This window comes from Macadamia integrifolia, unplaced genomic scaffold (genome assembly GCF_013358625.1).
Source record: "Macadamia integrifolia cultivar HAES 741 unplaced genomic scaffold, SCU_Mint_v3 scaffold2286, whole genome shotgun sequence".
NCBI lineage: Eukaryota > Viridiplantae > Streptophyta > Magnoliopsida > Proteales > Proteaceae > Macadamia > Macadamia integrifolia.
This window is the reverse complement of record NW_024868614.1, coordinates 1-27,727: the sequence shown is the minus strand read 5'-3', so window position 1 is coordinate 27,727 and position 27,727 is coordinate 1. Positions and strand designations below refer to the sequence as shown.

Here is a 27,727-nt window from a genome sequence, read left to right as displayed (position 1 = left end):
TTCTGCATAGAGAGAGAGAGAGAGAGAGAGAGAGAATTATTATTATGAATTACATACCAAAGACAGTGAGAGGATGAGTGGGGTTTTTTTTTTTTATAAGTACATCTCTCTCCATATTTATCTTTTTAATATATCCATAATTGTTCATTCCCTCCCCATTCTCCATAATTCTCTCTATTTCCTCTATACTCTCTCCCTTTCTCCTCCACGTTTAGAGAGAGAGAGAATTATAGTGAGTTTATTATTATTAATAATAATTATAGTGAATTATATAATTATTATTTGTTTCATCTTCCATTTTGAGGGGGTTTTTTTGTCATTTGGAGATTTTTTTTTTAGTGGTTTTTGGTCATTTGGAAATTTTTTTGAGTAGATGTCAATGAATTTTTGGTTTTTTTGAAAAAGTATACTAAAGAAGGGGAGTACGTACTTTTATATAATAGTATGATATATATATATATATATATATGTTCAGAGTCTTGTTGAATAATGTGGCTTGCCTATGATGTTCATTATTGCCAAGACAGTCAACATAGTACTAGAGTGATGTATGTTCAATTGAAATTGGGAGTTAGAAACACATTTAAGTAGATGCATTAGTTTGTAGCTTAATTTCCAATTTATGCATTGAATTTGGGTTGGATGTGATATACAATGAGAAATGTAGCCCTTTGGGTCAGCTTCTCCATGGTGAAAGATCAGACCAAAGTTTGGGAGAGAGATATGATAAGTTAAGTTCCCATTATTTTCAACAAATCCAATGTCTTCAACAAAATGAAAAAGGGGGAAAACATGTTTTAAATGGGTTTAAAATGGAAATACTGGCCGTTGGCCCCTTTTTCCTGTATGTGAAACAAACTGCAAAATACGTTTAAAGGAACACAGCTTTAAATGTGTTTTTGCCAACAATACGGTAGCACCTTCTTATCATCTCCACTCTGGCACCAAGTCACCATTTCTAAGCAAGGGTTGGGATCGTGGATTTTTTTGTTCTACTACCATTGATAAAAACATTGAGAGAAGTCAACCATAAACCAATTTATAAAGTGAAAGAACCCAAAACCATAACAACCCACACCAATTTCTTGTTGGTAACCAATGCGAGATCAACCCCTAGAATGATTGATATGGGATTTTCTTTTTTCCTTCAAAGATTTATTTAGACAACATAACGACATATTAACGAATTAGCCAATATAAAATTCATAAAAAAAATAAAGGAAAAATTACAACCCTTTCCCCTGTATTTTGTCGAAATTACATGTGGGTCCAAGGGTTTGAACGATTTACGTCTCCCTCTCCTGTAGTTTGAAAGATTCTTACATTTGAATCCAATCCGTTAGTATCCGTGAGCCTAAAACTGTTAGCTGGTGAGATCACCATTTTTATATCAAAATTACACTCATGTGAATGTGAAGAGACCAAAAGACCCTTCACTTAAAAACGAAAAATAGAGGAAAACCCCAAAGATTTAGAAGAATAAGTGAGGGAAATCTTCCATCTGAACCTTCGTCCGAGATTGGCGTTGTCTGAATCTCCAAAGAGTCTCAATCTCTTCTTCAAGAGCCGCTTTTCTGCATTCCCTCCAAAACCCTGAGGATGACTGTGGCTATGAATTGGCTTCCTGTGGTATATGTTCTTAAGAAGATGCTTCTGATCCTTCAAGAAATCTTCATACGCAGACTCCCATTTCTCCGGGTCAATCTTCCGGAATCCCTATCAACAAAATAAAGACAAATCACTCATTCTCAATTCAGCTCAAATCATTCATTCTGATTCCCGAACTCAATGTCCCACAATGAATCATAATTTCAAAAAATCAATTTTTAGCCTACACCCATGTGATCTATAACTGATCCCATCATCCTCCTCCAACTATGAAGCAAAGTCACAATCACAAGAATTCGATTAACGAAGAGATCTAGTTCAAACGGCTAAGAAGAGATGTCAATCGAGGTCGCTAAAGTCCATCATACATAAACACAAAACTCTGATTAAAGAAATTGCCCAATTCTCTTCTCTATTGGAATTGAAGTGAATTAATCAGAACCACCCACCTTGATAAACAAATTTCAAAAGCAATCGACGGCATCTAAACAGAAATCAATATAAAAGAATTAAAAAAAAAAAAAAAAAAAGATAATTATGTGATCTTACATAGGTGTTGAGCTGCCTGATGAAGCTAGAGAAATTGTTGTGCTTGAAATAGGTGGGGAGAAGACGAGCAGCGAATTCGGGCGGGTTCCAGAAAACGAAGTTGTTCTTGTTATCGCTCCATCACACGATTTTGTCGGTCGACGAGTCATCGATCATGTCATAAGTCTTCTGAAGGAAAGGAGCTGGACCTCCACTGTCGCCACCAGCAGCACCACCGGCCTGCCCTTCTTCCATCAAATCTATGAGAATCGATGAACAGAGATCCTTTTTGTTCCGTTTTTAATGTTTTTCCGCAAATCCAAACCTTCTAGAAAGCTTAATTTGGTTCTCAAGTCTTCCTTTCTGAGACTGAGTTAGGTAAGCAATAGAGAGAGAGAGAGAGAGAGAGAGAGAGAGAGAGAGAGAGAGAGAGAGAGAGAGAGAGAGAGAGAGAGAGGGGGCGTTGAGCAGCGAGGACTTGGACCGACGACTCAGGCAGGAAATGAAGTTCGACACTCGCCCACCTTCTCCGATGGTTATGTCTTAGGGAACACTTAAAACGTCCGTCGGTGTGAATCGGTGTGAACCTGATTCTGGCCGGTGTTGTATGGAGCTTGAAGAGGGGCGATTTGCAGAGGTTTGCTCTCCACCTTCACGGTTATGTTTTTAGGTATTTGATTTGATAAAAGGGTATAATAGTCCTTTAATATTAGGGTAATTTACAGCGCCACCCCCTGAAGAATGCCAATATTAGAGGGACACCCCCTCTCTTTCACCAAATTAGACTCGGACCCCTTGCCGTCAGTCATCGTTACAAAATATATAAAAAATGCTGACATCAGCAATTCAAAATTTTCTTAAATACCATTTTGCCCTTAAAATAGAGAAATACCAAAACTGCCCTTCATGGTTGTATTCTCAAAATCGATTGAAGATCCCATCCGCCACCGGAATTTAGAATTTAGAAGCTTTCTATTTTCGTTTTGGTAAGAAATTAGAAGCAGAGACGGAGAAGGAAAGGGTACGAAAGGAAGTCGATCTGATCATCTGAATAAATACAGCCAAAGTCTAGTGATTTTTAATTTTTGATACAGAAAGAGACGATTGATTAGCTGTTGTTAGCGGAGCGAAATCCAGGTTGATACCAGATTCCTAAACTCCCCACCGTTTTCTTTCTCTGTATCTCCGACTGCGATCGCCATGACTGAACTGAAAGGATATCGTTAGGTTTCTAGATCTGAATAACCTTCGGATCTCAAAGTTTTCTTCCAAGAATTCAGTAAACCAATTTGAGCGAATGGGGGTGGAGTTCGACTTCGAGGGACGAAGATGTTATTTTCAGTTTTAGAGAGTTTTTTTAGGAAATTTTCTCGTTATATATTTGGTTGTAACCCACAATGGGATTAGATAGATTGGAATTGAAAGAACATTGCTGTGAAGAGCTGGTGGTTGGATCGAATGCTACTTTTTTGTCTATCGTTCTTTGCCAAATCTCTTCCCATTCTCAGGTGTGATCCTTCCTTTCGTACCTCTTCTATTTCCTACTGTTCTTGCTCTTTACTTCCCATTGTTTCTTCTTCTTTCTAGTCCAGTGGTATTCTGGACTAATATCAGATTGCTGTTTTGCTTCATATCTTTTCTGTTTCACTGTTTAGGTCTGAAACTTGGTATTCATACTGTTGGCATCACTCTCTCTGAGTTTCTGTCCTTTTTATTTTCTTCATCAGTTTATACACTGTTTATATAACATGCTCTGTTTTTTATGTTTTTTTATGCAACTGGCTCTCACACTACCTAAACCTTGTTAAAAACGTAGTTTTCTTCCCTGGACCTTGTGATGCAGTATTTGGGCACAAGAAGCAGTGCCAAGAGAAGAAAAAGAACTTCTGATTTCAGGAATTTCAGAATTCCTGGTTTCTCTAGGAATCATCCTCTACCCTTGGGGATTCGTTGGGGATAGTTTATACTCTTAAACCATTCCATTAACCTTTTATTTTCCTTTCTTTTTTCGATATTTCCTTATTGGGTTTTGAGGGGGATTCGATCGAGCGTATTTCTTCAATTTTATCACCAGAATTACAGTAGAAAGCTTAGAGCTTGGACTTGGGGATTGTTCTGAAGATGTAGGATTTCAGACATTGACGTGAATCGCAGAGCTTACAGCGGTTCAGGTCCGGCAATAAGGTTTTATTTTTTGTTTTTTAAATCCTCTCTTCTTCTTCTCTAGCTCTTCTTCTTCTTCAGGTCAGCAGGACGGTAGCAGCTGTGAGCCGTGTTCTTTTTTTAGGAAGCTTGAAGATTTTGGAGCCCGAGGCTTCAGAAGAATCACAATAGGGTAGGGAAGAGAGGAGTCCTGCCGCCGCCTCTGCTCCATATCCGCCACCGACAGATCCGGCCTCATCGATCCAAATACCGGCGATGGAGATCCGACGGAGAAGATAATCGAAGGTTGCGTTTTTTCTCCTTTTTTTCCTTCAATCTGTTCGGAATCTGCAGTCTGTGGTGGTCTTGGTTGGAAATCCGGCAAATTATGGCGGAGATTTGTGGTTCTCTGTATTTGAAAGCTTCACTGTAATGTAAAAATATGAGTTTTTCAATAGCAAGGGTATAATGGTCATTTTAAGTCGACACTTAACAGTGACTGACGATAAGGGGTCCGAGTCCAATTTGGTGAAAGAGAGGGGGTGTCCTTCTAATATTGGCATTCTTCAGGGGGTGGCGCTGTAAATTACCCTTAATATTAAGACTAACTCTAATAAAAAGGGTAATACAGTCTTTTGATATACAAATATACAAAAGTAATAACATATAGAGGGCATAAATCGTTCAAATCCTTGGATCTACATATAATTTCGACAAACTATAGGGAAAGGGGATGTAATTTTTCCAAAAATAAGAAAAGAAAGAAAGAAGAAGCATCTGATTTGTAATAAAATCTATATACGAAAACCTAAATCCCGATGTGAAAAGATTTAACACTTCAACATCAACCAAAGGTTTAACACTTCAACATCAACCCTAGTGGTGTACTAAATTCAACCCTTTAGATTCTTGTATTCTCAAATTTTTATCTTCTCCAACTCTCCATTGTTCTACACAAACAATAAGATCGCAACACTACTCTCCCTCTGTAGACCATGATTTTAATAATCAGATCAGATTGGCCAAAATCTCCTAAATCGGATTGATATCATTTTTTTTTTTTTTTTGCTAACAATGGGTATCCAAGCCTTTAACTTGACTAGTCCCGCGGACCCATACTAACCCCACACCGGAGTTGAATGAGAACCATTCAACTTTCACTGAAAGCATTGAAGAGCACTAAACACCCCGTGTGAGTGGCCCAAGGTGTGCCTAGAGGGATTTGAATTCAAGACATCCGAGTTTACAGCTCGTACCAAGTTCGTTGCTGACCAACTGTGCTACTCCCTTGGGTTTAAATCGGATTGTTATCGGTCTAGATTCTTTAGACCAATTTGACATAAATCCACTGGTACAATCAAAGGGTAAAAAGGTCTAGAAACCAATTTTTTTCAAAAGAGTAGATCCACCTGATATCAAACGATACCAATTCGATCCAGATAATTATCAATTGAGATCAATCCTAAGACCCAGCATAAAAATACTCTAGGACGAGAAAGTAAAGATTCAAGAGACTGGAGTGCATGTCGGAACCTTCCCGACCGTTAGATCCTCACTACCTCTCAACGCTTACGGCAGATGATTTGAACCCCTAGACTGATCACAGGTTTTTAAAACTACCTCTAGACTCACGATTTAACCCTCTTGTCTCCAGTGATGTAAATAATAAATAGATGAAAGTCTAAATTCAATTTGTATTTATATCCGTTTGGAGAAATCTGCACTCTAATTCGAAATCCGATAACCGATATTTCGTTTCCGTTATGGCTGGGTGCAAGGGGTGCCTCATATAACTTACGTTTGTCTCTTTCTCTTTCCTCATCCAAGAGCCTAAGTCCCAAATCCACTGTTCGTCTCAGCAAGTCGAGTCCTCTTCATCTCCATCGCCATCTCCCTTGTCTCTGTAATTTGGTGAAGCTCATAAGCTCCGACGAGCAAGTAACAGGTACACTTCCATCTATTCCGCTTTCCTCTCTTTTTTCTTCTCCTCCCCTTCCTCCGGTAGTGGCTGTGATGGTGGTCGCTGCTGCTGCTTCCCATTCTCCTTCTTATTCTTCTTCTCTGGCACTGGCAGTGGGCTCGTTATGGAGATAACTGTTTCATATGCTTCTTATTCTTATTTTTTTTTCGCAGATTTCATCTTTTTTTTTTTTTTTTTTTTCATAATTTCACTAGATTTTTTTCCCCATCTGGATTTCATCTCTTGGGACTTTAAAATCCGGCTTCAAAAAGATTATGAATTTCTGTGGCTTTCAGATTACCTTATTTAATCATGGATTATTTGTATTGTACTCTGCTCAATGCACACTGAAAACGAAGCAGATTTAGGGTTATGGTCATATTCATTGATTAACTGAATGATTAATTTGAATTATCACTTTCTCTGATATAGCAAACTTTGAATGTGAGATTTTGATACTTCATAGCCATAAATCAAGTTTCTTTTTCAATTAAGGTAAAGGAAGAATATTGGGAGGTGTTATGGCTGTTGCTTCATTGTCTATATGCACTTCAAGTTTAACCCATGGATCAAGAGATCACAATCCAAGATACAGGAAACCTTCTGTACCTAGTCCATTAATTATTTCAGAAACTTGGAATATAAATGGTGATCATGAAATGAGGAGTTTATCTCGTAAATTTACTGTATCAGCCGGTACAGAAGGATCAGCAAAATCAAGCAAGTCAGAAGAGACAATTCCCTCATGGGCTAAACCAGATTCAGATGAGCCACCTCCTTGGGCTCAAGATGAAAGCAAGAAAAATGTGTCTGAACAGACCTTGGAGATTCCCTTCTATGTTTATTTACTTGCTTCAGCTGTCGTTGCAATTGCTGCGGTAATTTCATCCTCTTATCCTTTTTTCTTTATCTTATGACTTGCATTGATACTATTATTAACTTCACAAGCACAGATAGGTTCTGTTTTCGAATATGTGAACCAGAAACCTGTTTTTGGCGTATTGAATCCTGACAGCATTTTCTATGTTCCACTGCTCGGCTTCTTTGCCTTCACTGGTGTCCCAACTTCTGTAAGTTTTCTTCTTCTTTTGTTTTTATAGTTAATTTGGATGTGAAAAATGTAGATTTCCAATCAAGTAATAAGTCATTATAAAGAGTTTATTTGTTTAATCTGAGGTATCTGATCATGGTTTGTGAATGGACCATAGCAGACTAATTTTGTCGATTTGATGATTTTGTAAGTACCTTATTTGTTTCAGGTAGTCAATAGAACTAAGTAGGACAATCCTGAAAGAAGTTCAAATTTCATGTCTAGGACCATCCAACTGGAGGGAATTGAGGCTGTGTTTACTGTTTAGTATACATTAGGGATTGGAATCCCTTGAACCATTTTAAGTGCTTGTTAGCTATTCCATTTATTAGACAGTATAAGATTCATCTGATTCTGCCTTGGGCTCTTCCAACACAGGCATTCCTGTGGTTCAAATCTGTTCAAGCTGCTAACAAGGCAGCTGAGGAGCAAGACCAAAGAGATGGTTATCTATAGAATTGACTTTGCAGTGTGTGGACTGCCATCTTCAAGCATCCCTATTGCACATGACCCCTTTGTAAGAAATAGCTTCCATAGGCAAGAATCCAATTGTATTTGAGTATTGTTCTTTCAGGTAATTTGACATTGTATTCATGAAAAGATAGTCAAGTGATACAACATTATAATTAGTGCTTGTAACAAAAATTGTAGGAACTGAAATGTGATGATCAAGACCTGTGTTCAATCTTCTAATCTGGTCTTAGAAATATAGATCCAAGGACTTGTTTCCTGAATCTCATTGCGTTAATGAACACAATGAAATCAGGCTGTCTCTGAGCTTTGCTGGTTATTTTGATGAAACTTTAGATCTAAACAATAACAAAGGGCATAGAGACTATTTTATAAATTTTTTGTTACAAATGAAGCAAATTAAGGGGCAGAATCACAGTAAGTGCTTGTTGGCAACAAAAGTTACAAGACAAAAATTCCGGGGATCGATCCTCGTGCACATTAGAACTTTCAAAACAATCCAACCAAATTTGGGTTTCGTGTCACCTTGAAACCCACAAGTGCGGGTCCTCTGAAGGAATACAGCACTTGGAACACCGGACATGCCACTGGTACAATGGTTGCATTGGAGGAGCTCTTCTTCGTGATAGGGATTCTCAAAACCTAGAAAGCACTTCCAAGGAAGAAGATGAGAGAGTGGCTGAAGAGGAAGGAGAGAAACTTGGAATTTTTTTGTTAGCCCATTCTCCTGCTCCCTCTTCCATTTGTTGCAATATCTCTTCCCTCCCCTCAATTATATAACACTGAAAATCCTAATACCAATATGTATCATGATGCCAAGTGATGGGATCTTATAGGGTGACTACCTTCCATGGCTACTAAAACTATTTTCATATTAGTGTAACCTTAGTTGGATAAACATATAAACTTCTCAGGTTGATAGGCAATTACATTTATGTCCCTCCACATAAACAATATCACATGATGGATTCGTGGGTATGAAAAGTGACACTATATACGATAGCCATAAGGCCGCCTACGATTATGGTGCATAATGTTGGATAGTTAAGAAGCATCATTTAGATAAATTCAATGTCGTGGAGATAAGGATGTTGAGATAGATGAGTGGTAAAACTAGGAAGGATAAAGTAAGGAATGATCATATTAGAACTGGGTTAGGAGTAGCTCCGATACATGATAAACTACGAGAAAATTGTGTGAGGTTGCATGGCAATGTTCAATGGAGGCCTTTGGACACTTCAGTATAGAGGAGTGATTTTATTTAGATTGAAGGATCTAAAAAAGCTAAGGGTGGACCTAAAATGGCCTTAGGAGAAGTGGTGAGGAAAAACACGCATGGCTTTGTTGGAGTACGATGTCTTGTACTCCGTCGCAGTTTAATCCAAGGAGTACAGATGCAGTCACCTCGACAGGCAGGAAGGCTGTCCTGCTAGCCGGGTAGCGGGCCGTGGGGGTTGCAAGGGGGCAGGAGGCCCCCTTGCATAGTGGGGGTGTAGGGGAGCGCATCCCCTGCTTGAATTTTTTTATTTGAGGGTAGTTTTGTACTTTTTGGATTAGGATTTTTCGCTATATATTGATAGCGAGGGTTTCTTTCTCTGTAATGCAAGCAATATTGAGTGGTGTGAGAACGAGCGTTGGAACTTTATTCTCCATTGATAGTGAAGCATGATCTCATCTCACCGAGGACATAGGCAATTTTGCTGAACCTCGTAAATCTGTGTGCATTTATTGTTTTTGATTTTCCATTATCTTCTGCATTGTTTTAGGGTTGCGTTTCTCCAGGCTTAGGCTTTGTATCAAGTATGACCTCGAATAGAGCTAATTGGAGGGCAAGGATCCATGTAGTTGACCCTATTCAGTTGGGATAAGGCAGAGTTGTTGTTGTAGAAAATGACACCATCAAAGCCCTAATATGTCGCAATAGTTAATATAGTTAATCTTAACTATAGATTGGACATTAAAAAAATTTGAAAAACATTTTTTGAGATAACTATTAAATGACGGATAAATCTGTTCAGCACCTTAGGTGAGTTGTAACCTCTCTTCTTTACCCTCATGGGCCTCATCTCTTATAGTATTGATTTCTACTACGGTGTTGATTAAGATGTCCTTTCACTTTCCATGTACAATCATCATGAAAATTACAAATAAAGCCTTAAACCGTTCTTGAGGGCATGAAGGTCACTTGAAGCATTTTTTGGAGGTTGCATCTCCGCAAACCTTCCCAGCCAACTCAGGAACCTGCTACAGATGATTAACAGGAATACTGGAATATTGCCTCAATGACTGGAAGGCAATGAGGGTTAAATAAAGAAAGATAAAAAATGGAGAGAGAGAGAGAGAGAGAGAGAGAGAGAGAGAGAGAGAGAGAGAGAGAGAGAGAGAAAGAATTGGGATTGAATGGTAAAAAAATAAAAGATTGAAAATAATAAAAAAACCATAAGACTTTGATGGGATTCATTAAAAAACAAAAGTAGAGAAGAAATCAATGACAAAAGGAAAGAAGAAGAGAGTATTACCATTTAAAAAAAAAAAATGAAGAAAAAAAGGAGAGAGGAGGCGGGTTGGTTGGAGGGATAAGGCTGAAATTAAGGGTAAAAGTTTGGCATTGATAACCCAAACTCAAATCGTAATAGCGACTGAATACAGAGGTGCAAGCGTAATTTGGTATTATACAGGGATTGTTTTTCTCTAATTGTGGTATTCTCTAGGGTGTGGCACTGTAAATTATCCATTTTTTTTTTCCACATACATTAGTGAGGTAAATAGCATACTAGAAGAGTCCTCTTGCTCCTCTTATGAGAGGCTAATATGGATTCCGGACTCACCCCTACCCCACTTCCCCCACCCTAGTGATCCAATCAAACCCATCCTTATGAGCAACCCCAGCCCCAGTATCCACACTTCCTAGAACCTTATCGGGATAACAGTAGACTTGGTTTCCTCTTTTTTGGTCTTCCCATTTTATAACCCTATCATTTTTTTTTTTTGCGCCAAAGATCCTCAAGGAGGGAATTCATTAACCACATTGGGCAAAAAAGAAGCTACAATGCTTAAAAGGTCGTTCGGAAAGGAATGTCTCCACATACACAAATGAGGGCAGAGCAAGGCCCAAACGACCACTTTATTATACATGAATCCATATGTTTGATGCAAAAAATGTCTTTTTACATATTTATTGATTTATACGGTAAAAAATGCGTTTTTTTTTCAAAAGACCACGTATTATATTAAAAAAAAAAAAATCCGAAACTCAAAATGCCATATAAATGAAACTGGGTAGCAAATGAAATCTCAACACTGAGGTAAGATCCTAATGATCCAATCCAGTTTTTCATCATAGAATTATTCAGATTTTTTTGATTTTCTAATGATGACTTGATTTGTTGCCACTTTAGAGGTTGACTAATGTGCTGGGGACTTCTATTTTCTAATGATGACTTGATTTCTGGTGATCTTTATAGGATACTTTCACAAGTAGCTCTTGTATGCACAGAATTGAAGACAATACATGTGAAGTGATTTATCACCAACGAAATCTGAATTAGGTGCCACCAAGTCTCCCATGGGGGGGGGGGGGTGTTTGTGATGGTCCTAACACGATGAAACAATATTCTTAGAATCTGAGAGCACTGCGTGGTTTAGGGCAGGTGATGCTCATCCTCTATTTGAAGGTTTTTTTCTAACGAAGCGTATCAAGTCTTGGTATGAGAGCCATTTTTGTACGGATTGATCTGTATAGATGGAATTTACCCAACAACCAACTCTGTGGTAGATTCCATTTGTGTAGATTAGCTCGTACAAGAACTTAATCCACACTCTTTTTTTAATAGCATCGAGCTCCAATCATAATTATTATGTGGTGTTTATTTCAGTTGAGGTTCTCTTTTGATAAATTCATTGTGTAAATGATATTATAACTTTTGCTTACAGAGTGATCATATTAAAGACGTAATCATATCATTGTCAGATATTTTCTATATAAAAAAATATATATATAGACTAGTAAAAATACACGTGCAAATGCACGTTGTGGTAGTCTCCTAATTAAACATTTTCTTAAGACAAGATTAATGGGTCAATCCATTTGAAATAAGTTCTGAAAAGCTTGGTGAGCTGATTTTTCAAAGTTTGTATTTTTTAAAAACAAAATTAAACCTAATTATTCTGAATACAAAGAAGAAAATCCATAGACTAAATAGTGCAATTCCCATAATAGAAAGAAGATGAGAACATGAAACATAAAAAACATATGTCTCGTCTTCCTCTACGGAGGTTTTGAGAATGACATCAATTTCACAAATAATTCTTTCATAGGATATAACAATAATACTAATAAACCATAATATTACAAACCATGGAGACTGATTAAGAAAAAATTAATCTCTGATCAAGTCAAAGCGGTGTACGTGAAAACATGCTTGCTTTCCGCATCCTCTGGAGATTTTTCCATAACATAGTGCAATAACTTCTCCACCTGAGCTCTATCTTGCAGATTAAATGAATTATACTACATTGTAGATGTGGAGTATCTGAAATTGAGAAATGCAGTGCCAGTGATCCAAGAGAAAAAGAAGTTGAAGTTGAGAACTTTTGTGCTACTGTAATAGAAAAAGAAATAGGAATTTGAAATATTCTGAACTATTGTTGTAAGTGAACAGAAAATTGAGAAATCGTGGGATATTGTAGTTGATTTTTTGTTCTCTCTGTGGTATATATAAGGAAGGATTCTATTGCATAAAAACTTTGTAAAGTCGATAAAAGTTGATTAAAAGATACCGTTTTTATACAATAAATCTATCCATAATTATGTGACTATAATTTTGTGGCTATTTTTTTTTTTATCTCTTTAATATGTAATAATTTTAATTAATGATTACTCCACCCCTTTCTCTTCCACGTTCAGAGAGATGAGTGAGAGAAAGATAATTATAGAGAGAAAATACCCCTTCCTCCACGTTTAGATTTTGTAACGAATGGAAAGAGAGATTTTAGGAGCCCATTTTTTTTTTTTTGGGTATATCTCTCAACATATTTACCTTTTTAATATCTCCATAATTATTTATTCCCTCCCTATTCTCCATAATTCTCTAGAGAATCTCCCCCCATTATGCTCAATGTTTTTTTCCAAAAAGGATAAGTGAGAGAGAGAGATTTAAGGAGGAATAATAGCGCATTTATTTGGTTTATAATTATAATAGCGCAATAAATCTCTCCATAATTCTCTATACTATAATTTTATAGTTTTTTTTTCCCTTTAATATGTAATAATTATAATTAATGATTACTCCACCCCTCTCTCCTCCACGTTTAGAGAGATGAGTGAGAGAAAGAGAATTATAGAGAGAATATACCCTTTCCTCCAAATTTAGATTTTGTAAGGAATGGAATGATAGATTTTAGGAGTCTTTTTTTTTTTTTTTTTTGTATATCTCTCTCCATACTTACCACGTTCAGAGAGATGAGTGAGAAAAAGATAATTATAGAGAGGAAATACCCCTTCCTCCACGTTGAGATTTTGTAAGAGATGGAATGAGAGATTTTNAGAGAATTATAAAGAGAATATATCCCTTCCTCCACGTTTAGATTTTGTAAGGAATGGAAGGAGAGATTTTAGGAGCCATTTTTTTTTTTTTTTTTGATATATCTCTCTCCATACTTACCTTTTTAATGTCTCCATAATTATTTATTCCCTCTCTATTCTCCAAAATTCTCTCTATGGAGAATCTCCCCCCATTGTGCGCCACGTTTTTTCCAAAGACGATGAGTGAGAGAGAGAGAGATTTAAAGAGGAATAATAGTGCAATTGTTTGGTTCATAATTATATGACTTTTTAATAGTTAATAATTATAATTATATGCCTTTTTAATACTCCACTCTCCCCCTTTCTCCTCCACTTTGAGAGAGAGAGAGAGAGAGAGGAATATTATATTCCTTTTTTATCATTTTTAATATTTAATTAATTAATAATTATAATTAATTATTACTCTCTCCTTTCTCCTACACGTTTAGAGAGAGAGAGAGAGAGAGAGAAGAGAGAAATAGAGTTTATTATTATTAACTTCTTTTTTGGTTCATATATCTCTCTCCATAATTGTTCATTCCATCCCCATTCACCATAATTCTCTCTATTTCTCTCTCCACTTTCCCCCTTTCTCCTCCACGTTTAGAGAGGGAGAGAGTGAGAATTATAGAGTTTATTATTATTATTTGATTTATCTTCCATTTTTAGGGGTGAGAGGATGAGTGGGTTTAGGGTTATGTAATTATATGCCTTTTTAATACTCCACTCTCCTCCTTTCTCCTCCATGTACTCTCCTCCTTTCTCCTCCATGTTTAGAGAGAGAGAGAGAGAGAGAGAGAGAGAGAGAGAGAGAGAGAGAGAGAGAGAGAATTATAGAGAGTTTATTATGATATTTGTTTCATATTCAATTTTGAGGGGATTTTGGTCATTTGGGGATTTTTTCGGGTGTTTTTGGTCATTTGGGAATATTTTTTGGTAGATGTAAATGGTTTTTTGATCATTTTGAAAAATTATACCAAAGACAGGAGTACGTACTTTTATATAGTAGTATGATATATATATATATATATATATGGCCTATGGGGATGATCTAAGACCCCAAGAAAGAGGGGCTTAGATCATCCCCATAGGCCATATTCCATTAATCAAAAGAAAAAAAACTCAGTGAAAAGCAATGATTTTGAGAGAAAATCTTATCTTGCAGGTAACCGAGTCATACCAATTTTTACCTTATTCTAAGGTTATTCGAATAGAAATCACAGTTCTAAATATCGGCATTGGGACCAAGAACGGTCCCTCGATGATACCGATCTGATCCAGGTTGGGTTTATGATGGATTAGGTCTGGATCGGACATCTTACCCCTTATTTTAATTTAAAAAATAATTTTTACATTTTAACCTTAGTCGGTACCATTCCTTCGAGACAAGATAGCCTAGATCCAGATTGCCCATGATCGATATTGATCCAATCCAGTTGATTCTCTTGATACCTATCCGATCCCTTGAACCATGATCGAAATCAATGGAGATTATATTGAATCTTTTTTTTCTTTAGCCCGAATATTATATAGGACTTGGGAAGTCCCTAGAATTTTATTAAATAAGATAAAAAAATATTAAAAAAAAAAAGGGAGGGGACATAACCCGTTTTACCCCAACCCATGAGATACAAATCACTCTGTCACTCACAAAGCACAAATGAAAAACATCCAAAAGAGGAAAAATAGCATTCTAAAGATTGGTAATTCTACTTTGTCCTCCCTAATGATGTAACTAATATCAGACGGGAGAGAATTATCACCACAAAAAATCAAATTTACAGTAAATTCACATGCAAAGTTAGCTAACCAATCTGTTGTGCGATTGCTTTCCCGAAAAGTAAAAGAGATGAGAGTTCTCAGAAAATCGCAGAGGTTGATTACTTCCTAAAACCAACGCCACAAGGTACATGATCTTTGGGAGACAAGTCTCACGAATCCCTACACAATACCAAGCCATCTCTAAGGGCACTCATCTCTGCCACTGAATTTGTACACACCCTATAAAAATTGGATAAAATTGCTAGAACATTTCCATTGTTGTTTCTAATAATACTTCCCCCGCCACTAATACTCGGATTCCCTTTGCTGGCACAGTTCACATTCAATTTAATAGAATAAAATGTAGGGCATCAATAAATAGGAATTAAAGCTTTAATCCTACTAATTGGAGGGGTGTTCAACTTAAAGATCCACAAGATAAGATTTTCTCTCAAAGAAAGGGATTTAGAGAATTTAGTAGGGTAGGTGATTTCATGAATCCAATCTTTGACTCTCTCAATTATGGTAATTGCGGCATCGGAGCCATCATTATATCTTCTGATATTTTTTTCCCACCATAACTCCCAAACAAAGAATTCTAGTATTGAAATCTTGAGTTGGAATAACATCAATGTCCAATATTCTTCTAAAAAAATCCAAAACCTTAGAAGCAGTTGTATCTATCAATAAGTGTGGGTTGTTGTTTCCCTCCAAGGATCTCTGTAATAAGAGGCTTTGGAAGCCAATGGAATATCAATATTCATCAAAATGTCATCTATTGGAACTTTCCCATAGATTTACCAAACAAAGAAACCCACTTTGGGAGGGATCAACTTATTCCATAACCATTTAGAGTAAGAAACCTAAGGGTAATGAGATCAGATTTCATTCCATGTTGACATGGAGAAAAAACCATTACTTATCAGAGTCCAAACCAATCTATCAACTCTGTTTGATAAGATAACGCTGGAGTTGAGAATATCATGAATTTTCAGAAAATAGATAATATTAATACATCTTGATGCCGAACACCATCACCATTAAGCACATCTTTTACCCAAGTTTCAAGGTTTGCATTTATGATTCCATCAGTTTAGTCGATTAAGGAACCTATACCCGACCAGTTTTCAAGCCAAAAAATTAAATTTCCTGATCTTTCAAACGCATAGATGTACTGATAACCTTTAGTAATGAATTCCAATCCTCCTTCATTTAAAGGCCTACAAATCTTATGCAACCCACCCAATGATTGCACTTTCCGAATTCAAAAAAACCCCATAACAATCTGTACAAATACGGTAAAAGCTTTGCATTATCGATTTGGGGATATCCAAAGATGCAGGGATGTGAATTGGCATGGATAAAAGCACATGCTTGAGAAGAGCTAGCCTACCACCCTGAAGATAGAAGCTTCCCTTTCCAATATGCCACCCTATATCTAATTGTAGCAAGCATATCGTCAAAAAAAAAAAAAAAAACTACTTTATAGGTAGTTCCATGTATGTTATAGGCAGAGATTTCCTCACAAATCCTATAATATCACCTACAATTTTTATACGGATTTCTGAGGCTTTGGAGTTACTAATATAATAGCTTTTATGTCTATATTCACTAGCTAGCTAGAGATATTTTCATACCTACTAATAAATCCCATGATTTGCTTCAAGGAAGACTTCAACCGTCTAGTAAATATACCAGTATCATCGGCAAATAGACTGTGGGAGATGTCTGGGCATCCCCTAGGAAGATGATAATATGTTGCATTACCCTCTGCAAATATCTTTTTTATCCCTATGCTAAGAACTTCTTCTGCAAGAATGAATAAAATGGGAGACAATGGATCACTTTGACCGAGATCTCCGGTAGATTTAAAATAGCCTTTTGGCCCAACCTCCATAACCATTGAGAACCAGCAACTTTTTACAGTTTTCTTAATCAACTCAATCCAAAAATATGAATTTTTCTAGAACTTCTTAAAAAAATCTCATTCCATGCGATTGTATGCCGTCGCTATATCTAATTTCAAAACCACATTGCCTCCTCTAATTTTTTTAGTTTAGATCCTGCAATACCTCTTGAACCAATACTATATTATCATAGATACGTCTTCCTTGGACAAAAGCACCTTGCTCCTCATAAATCAATTGGGGGAGGATGGTGGCCAATCTCGTATATATAATTTTAGTAATAATTTTATAAGAAAAATTAGAAAGACTAATAGGTCTGAAGTTCGACATTTTACCTCAGGGTTGTCTTTCTTTGGGATGAGAATGAGATGAATGAGATGAGGTAAAAATTTCAGAAAAAGTCCTCCCAATAAAAAATCGTTGACCACACTGCCCACACATCATGACCAACGACCTCCCAACAAGAAGCAAAAAACCATTCGGCCTAGGTGAGCTATCTTTAGATAGAGAGAAGATATTTTTTTCAATCTCTTCCGTAGTAGGAGCCCGAAGGAGATACACATTATCCTTTGCAGAGATAAGCGTGGGAATAGACTCGAGCAATTTGTCATCAAGGATACGTGGTTGAGATGAGAAAATATTAGAGAAATACAGTATTGCCTCGGCATGCACCCCATCAGCACCAATAACCCAAAATCCTTCATCATTTTTAATTTTCTCAATTCCTATTTTTTTTTTTTTTCTTTTAACATTAACCATGGCATGAAAGAACTTAATATTCCTTTCCCCCTTATGAAGCCATTTCAATCTTGATTTTTGCCTCCAAAAAATTTTCTCTTGAAGCAAAGTACACTAGAGGTGATTGTAGGCACTCTGAAGGGCAAGTTTTGTGGCATTTGAAGGATTTAAGTCACAGTTTGCTTCAGCCCAAATAGAACCATCCTCGGCATTTCTAACATTTTGATTAATATTTCCAAACACATCTATATTCCAAACCTTGAGTTTGGTACGAAGAACTTTGAGCTTCGAGTAAAAAGCAAAAAGAGGCGAACTAGTCACAAACAATGTCCAAGCCTCTTTCACAATGTTCTTGAAATCAGGGTGGAAAATCGACATCTACTGAAATTTAAAAGAAGCATTCTAGGGGCAACAACATCTTAAAACTCAAACTATAATGGGGCATGGTCATAACACATTCGATTAAGATGATGCACTCGAGAAAGTTGGAACTGAGTTGTTCAAAAGTTATTATAAAAAATACGATCCAAATGAGGCATCAGAATATTATTTCCTCCTTAATTATTGGTCCGTGTAAAAGCATTATCATTATAACCTGCAACAATTAAAGCAATGTCATCCATAAATTTACCAAACTCTTATATCGACTGAGAACATGAAGGTCTTCCTTTAGCTTTTTCAAAAGGGGTTAAAATTATATTAAAGTCCCCACAAACTGCCCATGGGATTGTAATTGAACTCGAGAACTCGACTAGTTTCTCCCATAATGATCGTCTTTCAACCAAAGAGCATAAAGCATAAACAAAGGTAGCCAGAAAATTGCAATTATTAGCCGTATCCATGCAATTTAGAGAGATAAATTGAACATATTTTTCTATAAAATGAACTCGTATATATTCTTTCTAAAAAAACCCAAATTCTATTTCCACTCTCCACACCATTAGAAGTACAATTATGCATTCCAACTTTCCTTTTGATAGACTGAGCTTTCGAAAAGGAAATTTTTTACTTAGCAATAGAAACCATATCAATTTTGGAAGAAAAAATAATAGATTTTAAACGCCTACATGACAACTTATTTCTAATTCCTCTAATATCATAAAATAGAAGATTTATTAATGACTAAAGGTTTTATCACTCGTTGGGCTAATAGACGTAGTCATCCGATGATCTATTAGGAGTTTATTCCATGGAACAGGGTTATTAAGAGCAATAATTCGTTTGTCATTCCAAAATGGGGAATCTGGTGGAGGAAAATCAATATTGTCACACACCATCCTAACCCTGTTGTCCTCCTTAAATTTGGAGAAAGTTTCCTCTAACTGAGTATTTAGAGTAGCACTAAAGTTTTTTAAATTATTGATAATTGTATTCCAATCAAAAACCTTTTCATTACATCCATCCATAAGCAAATCTTCCTTGGTTCTTCCCACATAATCAACTTTCAATGATTGGAATTAAATAATGCATAACTAGAGAGCACCCTCAAGTCATCAACACTACGAATATGAGTAGGCCAAAGAGAAATGCATAAATCATTGTCTCCAACTTCGATTTCATTTGATTGAACATCTATGGCCTCCTTAAGGCCCTCATTATTCACCTTTGCAATGTCTCCATAGGAACCTCAAAACGTCTACCTATGGTCCTCCACAACTAATCGAGACGACTTTAGAAGTGAACAATTGGTCAACATGAACAGGGCCATGCCGATCTATTCTAGTCGCTTCAACCCCACTATTAGGATTAGTTACATGAGATGGAGTATTGTAGCCAATAATCAAGGGAGAAAGCTCCCTTCCCCACCTTGAACACTAGTAATTCCAACCATAACATTATCGCCTTCACCCATAATAGTAACATTCCCTATCGCCGTAGCGTTCCTAGCCACAGAAGCATGCCTCGTAAGAGTTGTACCATTAGAAGTCGCATTTTCAGTTTCCTTACCCCTCATAGTCACCAGATTTTGAATAGTGGGACCCACAGACTCCTCATCGTGGTGATCCAATTTTATGACTTTCTATGACAGTTATCAATCCCATGTCCTAACTTAGAGGAACCTTGGCAATCCAAGGGTTTTCTTTCATATTAAACCCTCTGGAAGAAACCAATTAAACCACAACCAATCCAAATACGACCAGGATGGTTCTCCCGAAGATCCAATCTCAACACAAGCTTTGGCGGCAATCATTCTTGTGCACCAAAAGTCATTCTATCAACCTTCAAAACTTTTTCACCTGCTCCTTTGGCCGATAAGAAATAATTTCCTTGGTAAAAATTCACCTGGAGGTTGGAGAAAGAAACCTAAACTGGCACCACTGGAGATTCAGATCCTACCTTGAAGTCTCTAGACAACTTGAATAATCAAAATGAAAACCCCTTATTGGAGATATGTTCCTTCAGCCAAACCTCAACAAAATCCATGTGATCCAACAACCTGAGAAGAAGGTGTTATTGATCCAGACTAGTCACAACCACATCAGCTTTCAGGTGGAAATTCGATTGCAAGAAGCTTTTTACATCGAATATTGATGGCCTTCTCTATAACAACACTTAGCGATCAAAAAATATAGGAGTGAAATTCGGATCGTTCCACCTCATCATTAGAGAAAAATATTGCTAGTGATCCAAGATGAGAGGATGGGCTCTTAATTGACATCGCCATAGGATGAACAGATAGTGCATTAGCAACAATCGAAGCAAAAAAAGCAGTCATATTGCCAACAGTAGACGATGAAGGATCTGGGGCCTAACCTCCTAAGAGATGGGAGGGTTGAACATGATTGGGAGCTAGAAACCAACCTTCCTCGATGATTGACGTAGGATACCATTCACACCATCATAAGGAAAAAGTGTTAAAGAATAAAAAAGAACACAGAAAATCCAAATCCCAACACACAATAAAGGAATCGAACACAAAACAACAAAACCTTGAAATTAAAGAGGAAATCCATACCTTGGGTGGAACCCTTTTTTTGCCAAAGGTCAGCAAAGTATGTCATTAAAAGAGAATGAGAATATACAAACTAGAAACTATTTGGATCACAACTCCACCTTCGGCAAGGCCATTAGTAGAAAGGAATCCAAAGCAAACAAAAAAAATGGAATTACATAAATCGGTATTTGGTCCTTTGCTGATCATCTCATCATACCTCTTAAAGAGTAAAAGATGAAGCGTTATCCCAGAAAGAAATAATTTTAGATCTTGCTGCCCTCCTAGCCAAAATAACGGCAACAATATTAATTTCACAATATCCATGTGAAATATTCTATGAGATGTGATCGAGGTAGCGCTTGAAATACCACCACTTCTGCAAATAACACCAAGGAATGTTTTGATCTTGGATGCAAATAACCACAACATGCGAGTCGCACTCAATCCAGAGCTTAGATATATTTTTTTGAGCAGCATAATGTAAACCATGGAAGTACGCTGCAAACTCTGCCATAAAATTTGTCCCTATACCTTTATAGATAGAAAAATTAACAACTCACCTCAGAGCCTGTGTCATTACGAAGGATGCCTCCTGACCCTGAGTGGCTTGGGTTCCCTAAGGAGCAACCATCAATATTTAATTTATAGAATCCCAAAGGCGAACATCTCCAGAGAACCTCAACTGATCTTCTGGCTTTTGAATTTGCAATATTCATCTTGAGCTTCCTTGAGAGAAGGTCTTTCACAGAGCAAACCTGAATGGGGAATACAACTGAGTCGTCGCAGAGTCCTTACAATATTGAATTAATCACCAAAGACATAGGCTTAGTGTGATTTTCAAAGATCCTCCGATTTCTTTCCAACCAAATATTGTATGGAATTAGAATAGCTAGTGGAAGCCATGCTCTTTCACAAGGAACAAAAATAGATTTCGTCTTCCACCATTAGAGCAATTCTTCAATTGAGAAGAAACCATTCCATCTAATATCAAAGAGGGTAGCAATTGCAGACTAGACTCTAGAAGAAAAATCACACTCCAGAAAGAGATGGTTTAAAGATTCCTCATAGTCTAAATAAAGGTTGCACCTCGAGACTAATGGGACTTGCCGTTTTTTAACTTTATCATAAGATGGGAGGCTCTCATGAGCTAGCCGCCACCCAAAAATTGAATGCCTAGGATGAAGACCTTTCAGCCATACCATACAAGACCATCCTTTTATAGGCAATTTTCCTCTTAGCTTTTCCCAGGCCGAAGACACAGAGAACTGGCCTGACTCAGAGAGGGTTCATACTCTTTTATTAGCAGAAGGGATAAAAGGAAGAGGAACAGAGAGGATACAATTGCATATGGCCTACAAAAGAGGAGACGATACTGTTGGTAACTTCCAAGACCTTTCTTTAATGAAATCAGAAACCGTGGCTGATAGAGTAGCGTTGCTAGCACTAGCTATATCATCAACAATCGCAGTCACCTAACCACCTGTCATACCAAAACCTTATTGAGCAACCATCCCCTACAACCCATCTTTCAGAGTTAGAAACAAAATTCCAAACTTTGCGAAGCCCCGGTAAAATAGAAGAAGACTTGATTGACTTCGTGAGGTTGCCATCGTTTGCAAGAAAATGGCCCCACAAGAAAATTGCAAAGATAGGCTGATCCACTTTAATAGTCCAGTAAAGCTTAGAAAGCAAAACTAGATTCATCTCCCTCAAGCGACGAATACCAAGACCACCCTCCTTAGGCTTACAAACTGTGGGCCACTTAACTGTAAGAGTCTTACTAGACATTATATCTTCAATCCAAAGTAAATTCCTCGTCCAACGCTCCATGAGAGCAATAGAGAAAGCTGGAAAAAGGTACACAGAGCAGTTCTAAAGGGGCATGTTGCTCATCACAGATTTAATAAGCTCCACTCTATCTGCCATCGATAAGAGCTTACCCTTCCAACTAGCTAGTTTGGCTTTGAATTTGTCCATCAAATGTAAGATTAAATCCCTTCTAACTCGGCCTTTGAAAAGATCAACCCCAAGAGAGCGAGTTGGGAAGTCGCATTCTTGGATATTTAAAACTCCATTGATCCTTTGCTTTTGCTCCACAGAGACAGATTGAAGAAAAATCTTGTTTTTTTCAATATTTATTTTTTGGCCCAAGTATGTTTATATATCTCAAGGAAACACTTTAGGTGCTTTACACTTCTCAGGTCTGAATTCATCAAGATAAATAGATCATCAGTATATAAAAGGTGGGATGGAGTGAAAGTACCTTTGAGACCTGGAATGCTCTTCACCATTCCACTTGCTCTAAGATCAAACAGACCTCGACATAAAGCCTCCTCTGCTAGTATAAAGTGCATAGGGGAAGCAGGGTCACTTTGATGAAGAACTCTTTCAACTCCAAAAAACCCCATTGGTCCTCCATTAATCAAAACAGATAAATGGGAAGATTCCAAAATGGACCTAATCCATCCAATCCAAATTTGAGAAAAATCAAAATTTTGCAACACATCAAAAAGGAAGCCCCATTCCATAGTATCAAATGCTTTTTGCACATCAAGCTTCAACCCAATACACCCCCCAAAACATTTTTCAGACATCATGTTTGTAAGCTCTGATGCTACCTCAATATTAGAAAAAATGACTTTTCCATTTTAAAAGGCTCCTTACTCTTCTGAAATAAGGCGAGGAAGAAGGAGTGCTAAGCGAGAAGCCAATATTTTGTGAATGAGCTTGAAAAAGAAATTTCCTAACAAATCGGTCTAAATTGACCCACCTTCCAAGCATTTTCCACCTTTGGAATAAGGGAAAGAAAATTAGAATTCACACTTTTAATAACAATACCTTCCACAAAAAAATTTTTGATAGCATTGCAGACCTCCAACCCAATAATGTCCCAGCATGTTCTAAAGAAGGCACCGGGGAATCCATCAGGGCCTGGAGTGCTATTGGGATCTAAGTCAAAAACAACCTTCTTAATTTGTTCAAACGATGGAATCGCAGTAATAGACTTATTGTCAACCATAGTAATGACCTTAGGAATGACAGAGAGCAACTCCTCACTTCGCACAGATACTCCTCGCTTGTGAAAATTTTCAAAGTGACCAGCCATATGAAGCCCAATAGCTGCTTGATCTGTTAGAACAACCCCACTATCATCTTGAATTTCACAAATAATATTTCTACCTCTTCTACCTCTTTTAACCATTTAATCCTGGACTTTTCCTTCCATAGTTTTTCTTGAAGAAATACTGCCTTCTCCAGATCCTTCTTGACTGTATATTCTTGATTGAATAAAGAGTCATCTAACCCCCTTTGCTCTTTTGAATTCTGAATAGAAAAAATAGCAGCTTTGGCAACCTCAATTTCAATATCAATATGCGGGAAAGCCAACTTGGCTCCTAGCCGAAGAGGTTTCTTGAGCCTTTTGAGCTTTTGGGACACTATATACATTGGGGTGCCTCTCACAGGGACCTCCCAAGAAAATAAAACAACATCAATAAAGTTTCTATGATCGGCCCAGAAACGGAGCATTTGAAACGGGATACTGACAGAACGATTGGAGAATGATCAGGGTAATCTCGAGGAGGAACATGTTGAGCACAATCTGAAAAAATTTGAAACCATTCCTCATTACCCAAGCATTGATTCAAAACATCCCAGACATTACCAATCCTCCTATTGTTGGACCAAGTAAACTGTAAACCAGATGAGGGAATTGACAGAAGAGAGGCTGAATCCAAAAAAGCTGTAAATTCATCTGACGATCCTTGATTAAACTTACCGGGACCATGCTTCCCATAAGAACATAGGTAGGTGTTGAAGTCACCCATTACTATCCATGGGACTTGAACCTGAAATAGATGCAAGATCGCACCACAGATCTCTACGAGTTGCTTTAAAGCAATTTGCATGCACAACTGACATAAAAAATTTCTTCCCAAAAGACTACAAAATCATGGAAATATGCTTATCTGACTAAAGCACAACAACAAGCCACTGAAGCTCCTCCTTCCGGAAGAACCAAATATTAACGACCATATCCTGCCGATGGTTATGAATAAAATCAAAGTAATAGCCTAAAGAGCAGAAAAAAATTTTGAGGCAGCAATTAAGATCAACCTTAGGCTCCACAATACAAATATACGAAGGCTGATGCTCACGAATCAATAACTTCAGAGCTACATGAGCACGACCATTTGCCACACCCTGAATATTCCAAAATAGGCAAATCATTGGGAATTTTGTTTCTGAGATAACCTTGTAGTGCGTCTCAAGACCACACTCTACCGCTACCAACTCCTGTGATGAAGAACCTTTAGAGAAGGGAGGGGAAATCAAAGTAGAGAGGGGGGAAAGGAGGATCACACTCACACATTCATTCAATAATCAAATTGCTCTCTAAATCTTCAATCGATTACAACCAATATATAGGAAAATAGGAACATGAAATTAGAAACTTAACTGAAATGGAAACTAGCCTAAACTAGGAAACAACTATAAAAAGGAAACCAAAACAAGGAAATAAATCCTACTCCTACGCTCAAGTCTGGAAAATAAAAGCATGAAATAAAATACTAAGTAAACTACTAATTTTATTTCCAACCCTTGTTGGACCAAAACCCTGGGTTGGACCGGTTCTTCTTGGCTCTTGGCTTCCAAAGCCGGTCATGCTGGTCCAACCAAGAAAGGACAGCCTTGGCTCTTGGCTTCCAAAGCCAGTCATGCTGGTCCAACCAAGAAAGGGCAGCCGTATCTGCATCAACTCTCCTCCTTTGAAAAGAACTTGACCCCGTCGAGTTAGGGAAAGGACCGAGGAGACCGTCTGAAGGAATACGCTGAATAAGGAATGATCCCACTATCTTCTTGAGCTTAATTTCAGGGAGATCTTTGGCAGGATGAAACTTTATAGTCTTGTTGGCATGCTTGAAGGCATAGGTATTGGCATAGCCACTATGCTGTACTTTCTTATCAAACAACCAAGGTCGACCAAGAAGGATATGGCACACCTTCAGAGGAAGAACATCACGTTGGACTGTATCCTTAAATCCACCAATAGAATATGTGACTAAGCACTTATCTGTGATTTTGAGATTAGTGTTGTTCACCCACGCAACCTTGTAAGGATTACGATGTGGTTCTGTATTCAATCTCAGCTTACGAACAGCGTCTTCAGAGACAACATTAGTGCAACTGCCTCCATCAATGACCAAGGTTAGCAACTGATCATTGCACTTCACACGAGTCTGAAAAATATTACTGCGGCGCCAATCTTCATTTTCAGTGGCCTTCTGAGTGGTCAACACATGACGAATGACATAAAAAGGATGTTGGTCATCGTCACTGAGAGTGTCATTTACTTCACCTGTTGCACGCTCTTCTCTTAAATCAACTGTGTCAGAACCAAGTTGCTCTTCGGGAATATATGATATAGGAGAATCCTTATCAATAAAAGCAACCAAACGGCTGGGACATTGGGCACTGATATGTCCAAATCCATGGCATGAGTAGCACCGAACTGTAAATTTTGAAGAATCAGAAGGTTTATCTGAACCACGCCGAGGGGGTGAGTATGGGCGAGTAGGCCGTGAAGATGACATTTCAGAAACATGTCGAGGTGGAGAATACGACCGACTAGGTCGTGAAGAAGCCAGAGATGTAGCATTTGCTTGTGGCTTGCTAGATGACCTCTCTTGGGTAGGAGACTGTTGCCAAATGGAACTAGTACCTCGAGAAAAAGTATCTGCAAAATTTCTCCGATTGTATGGGCGTTTCAGACTTTCCTCAACCTGATATGCTACTTGTCGACTAGATGCAAAGGCAGCACTAAGTTGAGGGTGCAAACCATTGCGAAATTGGGCCACTAAGACTTCTTCATCCTACTCAAAGTCAAAAACGAGTGGCCAAATAATAAAATCTAGCAACATACTCTTCAACGGTCAAATTCTCTTGTTTCAACTGTGCAAACCTGAGATGCATGCGTTGCTTGTAATCAGAAGGCAAGAATCGTCGATTCATAACTTCATACATTTCAGCCCAAGTAGTGACCAAACCAATGCCTCGGATTCGGTTCTGTTATTATTGCTTGATCCACCAGACTCGAGTCGTGCTTTTCAGTTTGACCTCTGCAAATAGGATCTTTCGAGCCTCAATCAACCTGTATCATCTGAAGAATGTATCTAAACTGTGAATCCAGTCAATGTACAATTTTGGATTATTGTCTCCATAAAAATCAAGGACATCCACTTTTGTTGCTCTTTCTGCTCCATCATCATGTCTACCAGTCCCATATGGTGGTGGAGGAGGTGGTGATGGTGTATGATGTGGTGGTGGTGGTGGTGTTACTGGCAGATCCTGTGGAGTGGTGTTGAAAGAATCCCCAGACTGAATGGGACTCTTTCCTTTATCTGCTGCCACCAAACGATCAATAGAAACTTGCGTAGATTCCACCATTGTTTTTAGGGACGTGATCATGTTAGTGAGAGCATCAAATTTTGTATCAGTTTCTCCTTTATAGGAATTCAGCTGTTGAACAACTTCACTATTGGCTACCATGGTGAGGAGTAACAAAATAGCACTCAAAGAATAATAGTAGAATAGTAAATTACTAGAGGCTTAAAGGGCAGGGATAGAATAGTAAATAATATATTTTTTTTTTTTGGAAGTTCAAATTAAACCACAAAAGGGTGTGTCAGTCACGTGTGGGATAGGGGTTTGATTTGAAAATAAAAAATATATGGGACAAAAAGGGGAATAAAGGAGAAAGGGAGGGGTATTTCTGGCAAGTCAAAAGAATTTAAATTAAAAGAAGGAAGAAATAATACTGTGGGTTGGGGTTTCACCGACAAAGGAGAGGAGGGGATCTCCTTCTTGGAGACGAAACCAGATGAGAAAGGCGGAAGCCCAAATCGAACTAGGTATGTTCCTCTCTCTCTCTTCTTCTTTGTCTTCTTCTTTCTTCTTCTAGCTTCTATCTCTCTCTCTTCTCGACTTTTCTTTCTTCTCGGTTCTTTTTTTTTTTTTTTTTTTT

General features: G+C 37.6%; 1 protein-coding gene and 1 long non-coding RNA gene across 2 annotated transcripts; one reads left to right on the top strand and one right to left on the bottom strand.

Moving 5' to 3' along the window:
- Positions 1-1,179: 1,179 nt before the first annotated feature.
- Positions 1,180-2,780, bottom strand: LOC122066190. Its single transcript, XR_006136274.1, has 2 exons — positions 2,158-2,780; positions 1,180-1,716 (listed from the first exon to the last, which is right to left on the bottom strand). It is a non-coding gene; the product is annotated as an uncharacterized LOC122066190 (long non-coding RNA).
- A 3,242-nt stretch (positions 2,781-6,022) lies between these two features.
- On the top strand, positions 6,023-8,021 carry LOC122066192. Its single transcript, XM_042630019.1, has 4 exons — positions 6,023-6,223; positions 6,734-7,116; positions 7,192-7,308; positions 7,707-8,021. The coding sequence occupies exons 2-4, from the start codon at positions 6,760-6,762 to the stop codon at positions 7,782-7,784; spliced, it is 552 nt and encodes a 183-aa protein (XP_042485953.1). The 5' UTR covers positions 6,023-6,223; positions 6,734-6,759; the 3' UTR covers positions 7,785-8,021.
- Positions 8,022-27,727: the final 19,706 nt, after the last annotated feature.